The sequence below is a fragment of the Pyrus communis genome, chromosome 14 (genome assembly GCF_041283825.1).
Source record: "Pyrus communis isolate YQ-2024b chromosome 14, ASM4128382v1, whole genome shotgun sequence".
Lineage (NCBI taxonomy): Eukaryota > Viridiplantae > Streptophyta > Magnoliopsida > Rosales > Rosaceae > Pyrus > Pyrus communis.
In genome coordinates, this window is record NC_142578.1 from 26533793 (window position 1) to 26545390 (window position 11598).

Here is an 11598-nt window from a genome sequence, read left to right on the forward strand (position 1 = left end):
CTGATGCGGAAACTGTTTGTGTTTTTCTTTTATGCATATCAAATCTGTAATTTGCCTCTCACTCTCACACACGTGGAAAAAAGAAGCAGAGGTAGTCACTCGGGGTCGGGGTTGATTATATTTATGCATAGACAAGTAAAAGACATGAAAAAGAAGAGTTGGAGTCGAGGAACCTGATACTCTTAACAAAAGCATAGCATAGCATTGCTGAACGCAGAATGCTTGAGACTCTCCCGAGTATATATCTCCTCATCCCTTAGGTTAGCTGCGTAAACCTGCGTGTCTTGCCGGTAGTGGATTATATTAGGGCCGGTTTGATGCAATTCATATTGGAGAATACGGGAAAATCAAACCTAAGACTTTGGTTGAGTTGTTAAACCATGTGAGCTACAAATTCTCTGCATTTTGTGTTCTAGTTTTTCCTAAGTATGTAGAGGAATGTAGAATAAAAATTAAAATGGTTACCCAAAAAAAAAGAGGATACAATTAAATAACAAAATGTTATCAAATCTTAGAGAAAGAGGACCAACAAATTAAATGCGTTAGCTAGGATAGGGATCGATGCTGGATAGGGCCTATCTCATCAATCGCAGGCAAAAGCCCAATGGCATGGATGAAGGACTATTAAGAAAAGACCTATCAAGTAATTATTTTTTATCCAATGTAAAGTTGAATTAGGTTGGATTGGATCGCAGAATTGTAAAAATAACAGTCCAATGTACGTTTGTTAGATGCGGATGGGCTACATTTCAATCGTTTCAAACCTATAAATACCCCTACTAAATCCCTCAAATAAAGATTATTTGTGAAAATTTTTAGAGATGTTTAACAAAACACTCTCAGTACTATTCACTTTTAACAAAAAATCACATTTATAACTTTCTCTGTACTATTCACTATACCTTTAAAAAAGGCTTTTCATTAAAAGAGAAGTTTTTGGACTTTTCGTTAGTTTTCCTAAATTTTTGATGGATGAGGTTTTTACAGATACATGTGGATCGAAGCATACATCATTAAGGATTGGAACTTTTAATTTTGTGGCCAAAAGGTAAACTTTATTTAATTGTAATAATAACGTTTACATCTTCTGCAATAATATTATATAGAAATTCAGGGCCATAGACATTCCATAGGAAAAAGCCACCAGGCAAGGTTGCATATGAAGCCACGGCATGGGTAGCGAGATTACCACTCCACTGAACAAACATGAACTTCACCTCCCTAATCTGAGACGCCAAGGCTTTAATATCAAATAGCAAACACTCCAAACTTGCATCAATAGAGCGCTCTCCCCTCAACATTTGGATAATAGAAAGGGCATCAGGCTCTACTTCCACCTTGTCGCTACCCAGGTCCCTACACTTCACCAACGCTGCACGAATAACCGCCGCTTCTGCCATTGCAGCTCTGTGGAACACTTCTCCCCCCATCCCACCAGCCATCTTTAATAATCCTGCAAAGTCGCGTATAAAGAGATAATTGAGTTGTGATTTACAGAGTTTAGTGTCCCTTGCATTTTGTATACAAATTTAAGTGTGTATGAACATTGTTTGTAACAGTTTTAACTAGGAACAAGTCGCTGGTTAATTTCTTAAGAGAAACGTATGTTAGATTTCGGTAAATTATGGGACGATTGAAGCAATATAGTAATTAGTTGAGTGTAGCAGACTGATGAATGTTAAAGTAGGTGGGATTGTAAAAATGAAAAGATGATGTGATGGTGCATATGATATGACATAAGCAGATGTGGGTAGGCATGTGGCATGATAAATTATAAGTATGCATAATATAATAATACTATATGTCAACCCCAAATATGTAGCACAATTAAGAGGAAAACGATATTCTCTAGATCCTCTTTGTGGGAATTCGAGAGATCAATCTATTATGTTCGTTCATTGTATATCGTGCAGTCAATTTTCGTTAGATATTATTTATATTTAATTTAAAATTTAAAATGATTTCTAACCGCACGATGTACGATGAATAGACATGATTGATTGATCCCCGGATCCCCATAAAAAGGATTTGAAGAGGATCCTTTTCCAATTAAGAAGTTGGTTTTCACAATACATATAGGAAATGGGTGCAGTTTTGCTCACTACTCTCAAGTGGTAGTAATACTCATCATCTTAATTATTATCGTGGGATGAATTTCAATTTTGAAATTTGTGTTTATCTGTTAAACAGAGTAAGCTTATTCAACAATAATAAATAAAATGATGAACATTACCATCACTTAAGGGTGAGAGCAAAAATATTCCAATAGGAAATAGAAGAGAGACCTAGCAAGGACTAAGAAGAGTTTGCAGGGGAGGGGGATTGGTTGTAGAGGGCCAGCCAGCCACCCCCATCTCCATGTTCTCATGCAACAAATCAGCCTACGCTGCTGCTGCTGCTAGAAACTAAATAGCTAGTTTCTTCGTTTGAAATATTTTGTTGCTCAACACAATATAATTTTGCTATATTTTATTTCAGTAGTGGAAGATAATTAATTAACAAAAATAGTAAGTGTATACAGACACACACATCGTTGTCTAAAAATGTAAAGTGCAAACAAGCGAAGAAAGCTATAAAAGGGCGGTTAAGTTGCCTGCAAGAATCAAAATCCAACGGACGCTTTGCTTTGAATGAAAAGTTAAGTTTTTTTCCGGGATGAAAAGCGGCAAAGCAAATTCCATTGCATAAATAAGTTTTGGATAAATGTCGATCACATGAAAAGTAATCTTCATCATGCATCATTCATGATGAAAAGCATTCATCGTTCATCAACATTTCTCCTTCCGTTTCTAAATATCGATTAAAAGTGTGATTTCAGTAATGCTAATATAATTCGTTTTGTTCAATCAGCAAGTTAATTTCTTCTTTTTTGCTTTGTCTTTGTTGAAAGCATTTGTGTTCAAGTGAACAGTTAGGGATTGAAAAGTTAAAGTCAACAAAGTGATATATGACTCGTTTGGATGTGTTTTTAAAATGACTGAAAGCGTTTTTACAAAAAATGTTTTTGGGTTATAAGCTTATTCCAAGAAGCACTTTACGTGATTTTCTAGGATTTACTTACATTTTTATAAAGATTGGTTCTAGAAATATTTTTACCAAAAGAGCTTTCAGTCATTTTAAAAGCACATCCAAATGAGTTCATAGGTAATGCTAAGTCGACCAAATTTTTAAACCAAATGATATGTTACCAGTATGAATTAAGTACGTTAATCAACACTTCAATTATAACTCAATCATTAATAAACATATTGTTTAGTTTACAAAATTTAATTTAAATAAAATATAACGAGTGAGTAGTTAGGGCTATCTCTTCCTCCTATCTTTATCTTTTTTCTTTTCTGTTAGCTTTTAGCCGGATGAAATAAAGCATATACATGACGCCATACATGCAAGTTATATATGCAACATGCAAATCAAGCCAATTTTATTCTAATTAACTATTTAATTACACAAAATTCCCAATACTAAAAAAAGCATACAAATTAACAAAGTAATTTTATATACATGCCACAAATATTATGGTCTACTAATATTTTTATGCCTCAAAAAAATATGAGATTTTAAGCTCGATTTACTTAGATGATGAGTTTGATACACAATTAATCACTTTAGCAACAACATACATGCATGCCAACGAGCAATATACATCTGAAAAACACGTTAAATGGACAGATGAGCTCACGATAAAAAGCAAGCATAACATGTGTGAAGAAAGATCGAAGTCCAAGTCATTTAATTAAGGTACATGTAATAATTAATTGAGTTTCGTTTGACAAAAGATTTACTATGGCGTACGTTTTTGAAGCAAGAAACCAATGATTGTTACGAACAAGTTAGCTGGCTGATGCTAATTCAATTATTTCAACGAAACGAATTCGAATAAACCTTTCTCGTGGCCAAGAGCATCTGCTGCATGACATGAGCAAATATTCAGGGAACAATGCACGTGATTCATAATGGATATATCTAAATCACCATTTCTTTCATCTCAACTAATTCTCTCAAATATTTCAACGAGCTAGGTTTCTGCACCAGGTCTATATACATATATATGGAGTACTGGCATTCCAATACTAATTTAGAATTTGTTTTACTTAACTTTACACACACGCACACACACTACATACATATATATACGGGAGAGAATTCGTGACACCATTTTTTTGTAGTAATGATCTATGAATTATATTATAAAAGATAAACGGTTCAAATCATTAAAATATATCACTGAATGAGTCCAGCAAAAACTTATATAAAAAAAGTTGTGCCACAAATTTTTGGGTTGGCAGATGCAAGATAACAGTTCAATTGATAATCACCTTGTGTATTCCATTCAAACACAATTAATCACAAATTAAAAAATTTAAATGCAGGAAAAAGGATGAAAGCAAATTAACAAATCAAAATTACAACATGAAGAATTGCAGTAACCGTAGTAATAATAAATTTAAATAATAAAAAAGAAAATTTACATGAGTTTAGTTCACAATAATCATGAAAATTAAAATGGCCCCGGAAACCATGAAAGCAGTATACAGTATTCGTGTATGCAACAACATCAATTTCTGACTAGTTAATCTCCCTACCAAAATAAAGAAAAAATTTAAACCCTTAATAATCCCAATTAGCAGAAGGACTTGTTTTTGAATGAATGTCAAAAGTCCCACAATCCTTCAATGTCGGAAAGGGGGACAACAGATGGATCTTGATCATAGGAAGAGTTGTTGGTGCTGCCCAATTCTTGCTTTGAAATAAATGATGATGATATCTCGGTAGTGTTCATGTCCGTGCTCAATCCGGTGTCTTGGGAGAGGCTAAACATAGACTGGTTGGACGAAAACTGCTCGACCTTGCAGTGCCTGTCTAAGCCTCCTCCTCTTAAGCCAGACGATGATGTTTCATTATTATTCTTCCTCTTGTTGTTGTTGTTGGCTGCAGCTATTTCTTTTAGAATGGCCTGATCATCGTCATCACGGTCACTACTAGTAATAGTACTTGTTTGGAACACCGACCCTTGCCCTTGAGTACCCCTCATCATCCCTTGTTGAAAATAATCAGAATCGCTCATCATCTGATTTGGCTGGAAATTTGGGAAACTAGAAGGATTTTGAAACTGGTGATGATGCTGATGATTATGATGAAGAGGTGGAGGATATAACATGTTGGAAGGGTTACTGAGACTACTGGCTTGGTAACTGTTGTAGTTATTGTTAGGCTGCAGCTGAAAGTTGCAACTCTGCTTGAGGCCTTGAACACCGCCGCCGCCTCCCCCCAATGAAAAGTAGTTGAGGTAGCTGTTAGTGTTGATTCCATGATAATCCGATGGGGGTGGCGCTGTGATAATGGAATCGGGCTTGAAGTCATTGTCTCCATAGCATGAAGAATGTTTGTTGGTCATGATGTTGGAAGTATTAAGAGTAGGATCCATAAGAGGTGGGAGGGAAGAGCAATCCAAGAGATCGTGATCCCCAATATTCCCAAAAGAGTTCATCCGAGTTGGGGTAAGGGTTCTTTTGAGCCCCATGTTCTTGTGGAAAACTCTGCACACAACCCATTCATCCTACGCCAACATATATATACAAAATTAAGATTAAAATTAAAACTAAAAGTAAAATTGATTGATCTTCAAATATTGATGACTTGCCAAAAAAAAAAAAAAAAAAAAAAAAAGAAGAGAAAATTAAAAGCTAGCTAAAAGCCCAAACCCCTCCTTGAAAGGAAACTCCCAACCAACATAACAAAATTCAAAAGGGGGCCACGGATGTTTAATAGGTATTAAAATAGGTAGGAATATGATTTTAAATTTTTAATTACCTTTGCAGCCTTGGAGAGGTTATTGTAGAGTGGGATTTTGCCATCAAGCCTGTATTCATGCATGACCCAGTTGGTCTTCTCTCCTTTAGGGGCTCTCCCTTTGTAGAACACAAGAGTCTTCTTCATCCCAACCAGGCACCCTCCTCCTGCACCTTTGCCGCCCTGCTGTTGCTGCTTTTTAACCTTATTGAATATCTCTTTATCTTTTCCTGTGGCCTTCCAGTACCCTGATTCCGTCGCTCGATTCGTCCTCATCCCCGTCGGATACTTCCTGTCTCTCTGGCAAAAGAAGTACCACTCCTTCTCTCCCATCTTTGCTTCTTCTGCTCAAGGAATATACATATCCATATATGCAAACTAAGTTATTTCAAGTAATTCAAAATATATCTATATACATACGACACGAAATACCCCCGGAAGACAGACAAGTAATACTTACTAGGCAAATCCCAAGGTTCGCACTTGTTCAAATCAACTTCGCCGATTGCAACAGCTTCGAAGCTGCTGTTGATGACCTTCTTTATGAGATAGCTAGTTATGATTTCTTCATTCGTGGGATGAAACCGAAAACCAGGAGGCAACCCCTTGAGCTCGTCTGATATTCCTCTATTCACCACCATGCCTGTTTCTGTTTGTGCTTCCATCGACGGATCCATCTCTCCTCTTTTGTTATATGTATATGTACGCCGACAATTTCTCTTTTTATACAAGGGCTGCCCAGCAAGCCAGCTAAGCTCAAGAATACAAAGTATTCTCAATCCAACAATTAATTTCAACTACAAACCGAAGAAAAGAAAGAAAATTAACGAATGAATCTGCAGCTAGCCGATCGATCGAGAGGGAGGTTAGTATTGAAGAGGAAGGAGGGAGAGAGACAAGTCAGAGAAGAAGAAAGAAAGAAAGAAAGAAAGGGTAAGAGAGCAGTTAAGAAAATAGAACAAAGGAAAAAAAAGAGCTTTTATAGGGAAGGGAAGAGACCGGTTTCTTCTTCAAAACAGCTCATATTATCAAGATCCGTGGTCCGCAAGGCACCTACTGAGGAAGCCACATAATTTTTTTATTATTTCTTATTATTTTTATCTCCATTATTTTATGTACCGTTTGTTTTGGTTTTTTGCGAAGATAATACTTGAGTAATCAAAGTGAGTATTCTATATATCGATGGTAATATGGAGACAAATTTTTTAATTAAATAATGTGTTACAAAAAATTAATAAACACAGTAATCAAAATTTGTAATAATTTAACTATCAATATTCACATCATTTGGTTTACGAAATTTAATTTAAAATTTCGATCTTTTTAACATTATTCTTTAAGTATTTATTTTTTAATTCGGCACAATAAAAGATATCACGTGTTTCTTATTAAAAAAAAAAAGAATTACTAGCATGCTATTATTTTCTAAAATAATAAAAAACGGTGTGAGAATATTATTGGATTAAATAAAAAAGTGAATTCTCATTTTAAATAACTAAGTATTATCCTTTGGCTAAATTAGAAATAAGAACAAAAATTAATGAATTGTAAAAAGAGGTGTGCTATCCACATACATTTTTTTACTTCTCACACATTCTTTGTTAATTTCTGTCCGTTGATCTTCTTTAATTTATCTGATCTGACGGCCGAAAACCAAAAATATATGAGATAAGTAAAAAGTGGTGTGTGAATATCACATTCCTTGAAAAAAAAAAGGAACTTTCTATGTTGGAGGGACCCACGTTCCCAGAGTACCCAGTAGCCTTTCATATTGGCTATTAATTTAATTAAACAAATAAAAAAGGGGCTTCTATCGGAAGCTTCAACTGAATAGTTGAATGTAACATCTTTTGGAATTGCATTGCATGTTCCAATCCGTTATAACCGATCCATCCAAAAAGTCTCTCCCTATTGAAAGCTTTGGAAAAGGTTCGCATCTTTCTTCCTCTTTTCGTTCATTCGTTTCTTTTCTACAACAATGTATACATATACGACACGTTCATGAATATATACGTATACACGTTTACTTATCAGCTTCAATTATGAATTATTCAAATTAGTACTTAATTTAGTAGGTGCTCGATTAGTGGCTTACTCACTGACTCGGCTAGCTAGCTCATCGGCTGCTTCAAAACTCATGTAAATCCAATGTTAAAAGACGTTATGCACTAACCGGACGGCTGGTTAGGACCTAGCGCCTAAGCGGATTTAACTAAATTTATTATAATTCATATAAATAAGTGTCTGTTTATACTTAAAAAATATATAATTTTATCATAAACTACAAAATAGAATGACATATATATATTATGAAGTATTGAAACATAATGAAAATATGGGGAACAAACATATAATGTATGTTCATATAAGTATTCAACAAGTCTCTTACAATTTATCAAAAAAATAAAATTTAAAATGAAAATTATCTATTTTCTGTATAAGTGAGTCGCAATTTAGGCGGGTCTGGGTGGTCTAGGCGAGTGCCTAGGCGGTCTAGGCAGACACCTCAGTAGGTTTAGGCACAATTTCTTAATTTTCAATTGCCTAAACATTAATCGGAGTTGTAATCAATCGCCTAGCGCCTAGACGGGACCTAAATGGCGCTAAGTGGGAATTTTTAGAACAGTGTGTAAATCAATGTGTCATTCGCACACAAATACAGTTTCGAAAAAGTAAATTAAGTATGAATATCAATCGGTCCGTACATATGCCCCGATCTCTAATGTGTGGTGTGTACAGACAATCATATATATGCATACCATGAAATTAATCAATCAATCAATTAATTAATTAAGAAAATTGTTATTAGCATCTCAAAAATCACATTCTACACTCTAAACTTTCTATATTAGGAAAGAAAAATATACTTATAAAAAGTGTAGAATGAGATTGTGAACACGAAAGATTCCTTGAAACAAGAAACCAGAATAACGTGTACAAAATAATATTTTTGTGTTTATGATTTTTTGGGGTTACGATCTCTCTTAAATTTGGTCCTCTGATTCTATCTCCGTAAGATCTAGATTTGTTGATCCAAGGGCCGTCGAGGCTTGATCTTGGATGAACAGTTGTAAGTTTCTTCAAGGGCCTTCGGGGCTTGATCTTGAATGTTGATGGATGAGCGGATCTTCAAGGGCTTTTGGGCTTGATCTTGAAGAACGGTTGGTTTTCTTCAAGGGCCGTCGAGGCTTGATCTTGAATGAACAGTTAGTTTTCTTCAAGGGCTTTTGGGCTTGATCTTGAAGAATAGATGTGTGGATTTGTTTGTTGATCCAAGGACCGTCGGGGCTTGATCTTGAGTTGGTGGGAGTTCTTCAAGGGCTTTTGAGCTTAATCTTGAAGAAGGATTTGACGAAGAAACAAAGAGTGCTTTCTTGATCCTTCGGGATTTTCTTGAGAGCTTTAGAACTTTAAGGCTTCAAGGTTTTGGTGTGTAGAGAAATGTATTTGTGAATTGGTTTTGGTGTGTGTTGGCTTTTCTTGGGAATTTGGATGGTTGGAAGCTTTGGAGTTTCAAAGCTTCAAGGATTTGGGGAATTCTCTTCCAATTTGGGAGTAGAGAAATGTATTTGTGAATTGGTTGATGCTTGATACCTTGATGGAGAAGCCTATTTATAGGCTTTGAGAATGAATCACCACCACAAAATATTTTTTTCCTTTCCAAGCACCATTGCCTAATTTTCCCACTTAATGCAATATTGAAATTGAAGTGGTGTAACTTATGACCTAATTTTCCACTTAATACCATTTTAAACTTGAAGTGGTCTAACTTATGGCCTAATTTCCCACTTAATACCATTTTAAACTTGAAATGTGTATGCTTTGTCATTGCCCAAATGAGAAAAACTTGCTTTGATCCGTAATGGATTGAAGTGTGCTTGCCTTGTCATTGCCCAACATGAGAAGAAAAACTTGTTTTGATCCTCAATGGATTGAAATGTACTTGCCTTGTCATTGCCCAAAATGAGAAGAAAAACTTGTTTAATCCTTCAAGGGTATTTCTTCCTATTTTGTTGAGTCACACGCCATGTGTACAATTTGTACAACACATGGCGTATGCCTTGACACGTCAAAACTTTAATGCATTGGTGAACATTTGTTTTACTGAAATTTCGATGTCTACAGAGATTTTTGAAATGCCAATAACACTTCTCTTAATTAATAAATAGATCATGGATGCATTCTCCACAAAATGCAAATCAGGAAAACGAGTACCCAACAGAACAGACCGAATCTAGCTAGGGGGCTCATACGTCATACCTCTCACCCCCATAAGTCAAAAATAACGAATTTTCTAATAATTTTCCAGCTTATTAATAGCTGGCATTCTAGGGAGAACATGATCTACCAATCACCATGATGAAATGAATATATGTGAAATCTTTAGCCTTTCAAATCTTTTCTTCTTTTGTTTGTCAAATTTTCTTGTATCTCTCCTATACTGTATGCGTTGAAGTAGCAAAAACTTGAAATCGAACGGGAAGTGATTTGTGTATCCTCGTTTTTTTTCTTTTTACAGATATTCTCTTGTTATTATGTTAGCTTTAGATCCAATAAAATTATAGAAGCAATCAATGCATAAGGGAGTGAAAAAACGTGCAAAAAAAAAAAGAAAAAAAAAAGTACAAATCTCTATAAGAAAAGCAAAATGAATTAAATTGGAACAACTGTTAGTATAAATAGAATTCAATATGCTATTTTTATGTATTTGTCTGAATACTTCAGAGTAGCCATGCATTTTCGCCGACTAAATCTGATAAGCAACATTTTAAATGGATTTGGCTGTTTTTTTTCTTTCATCAACAAAACAATGGGTGGCTGACGGAACTTAATTAACAGAGACAAGTGCCTCAAAACTCATTTTTATCAAATATGGCTTAAAAGTCTGAGAGTCAGAAAAACATTGGCTTAAATCTCATGTGCAAGTTGTGGTGCCTCGTTAACGTCTGAGTGTTTTTTACATTCGCACATGTCCCTTCACGTTTGATGAATTTTTAAATCAAATAAGTGGATAACACAAATTATGTAATGTATTAAGTGACGTGGAGCAAGTGTGGTGACTAACTAACCTGCGCTCGCTCTGGTACTATAAAAAATATTGAGGTTCATTCTTAAAATCAATTGACAATATGAGAAGTAACTTAACTTCTTATAAGTCATTGTAAGTTTGATCCATCACCAATGTGAGACTTTTTCTTTCACATTATATGTGACAAATTTTTTAAACCAAATACATAAACAATATAAATCAAATGACGAGGGGATGTGATTATGACATTATAAGAAAATTAATATTCTACTATAAAATCTATTGGTAAATATGAAATGTAAAACGGAGAAAAAAGTAAAGATGAAGGGCGCCGACCGAGAAATCAGCGGCTTTGCAAAACCAAACATCACCTCGTTTTCTGGGGTGTATCGTGCACGTGTATCAAAAATAAGCACTTGCATCGAAAATGCCCCCAGGCCCCAACTCATTACCGGCCTCAAATCAATTACGTCATTAAATAAGGACTGCTTAATTATCTCTATTAGTAATTACCACTACAATTGACAATAAATTAATCAAGGACGTTCACTACCCATACTATTATGAAGTTATATATTTCTTTAGAAATGGTTTTTTTAATCCATGTTTAGAAGTGTTTTTAAAATAATTAAAACATTTTTAATAAAGGTATTTTTAAAACAAATTTCAATGAAAATGCAAGCCAATACTTAAAATATACATTTAAAGGCATTTTTAATCATTTTAAAAAAACTTCTGGGCTTTATATTAGAATGCTGTTACGATGGGCCAGGGCC

The 11598-nt window shown here is 34.7% G+C and overlaps 1 protein-coding gene across 1 annotated transcript; it reads right to left on the bottom strand.

The window, feature by feature from the left end:
* Positions 1-4427: 4427 nt before the first annotated feature.
* On the bottom strand, positions 4428-6736 carry LOC137713784 (NAC domain-containing protein 87-like). The gene is made up of 3 exons (XM_068453135.2): positions 6254-6736; positions 5815-6137; positions 4428-5560 (listed from the first exon to the last, which is right to left on the bottom strand). Exons 1-3 carry the CDS (start codon positions 6468-6470, stop codon positions 4655-4657), a joined length of 1446 nt encoding a protein of 481 aa, XP_068309236.2. The 5' UTR covers positions 6471-6736; the 3' UTR covers positions 4428-4654.
* Between the last annotated feature and the right edge of the window lie 4862 nt (positions 6737-11598).

What these genes read in the sequence shown, in the direction of transcription:
- LOC137713784 (XM_068453135.2), bottom strand. Translation starts at nt 6,470, where the DNA reads ATGGATCCGTCGATGGAAGCACAAACAGAAACAGGCATGGTGGTGAAT. An exon ending in CGAACCTTGGGATTTGCCTA is followed by an intron (nt 6,138 to 6,253) that starts GTAAGTATTACT and finishes TTCCTTGAGCAG; the next exon opens with AAGAAGCAAAGATGGGAGAG. An exon ending in ACCTCTCCAAGGCTGCAAAG is followed by an intron (nt 5,561 to 5,814) that starts GTAATTAAAAAT and finishes ATGTTGGCGTAG; the next exon opens with GATGAATGGGTTGTGTGCAG.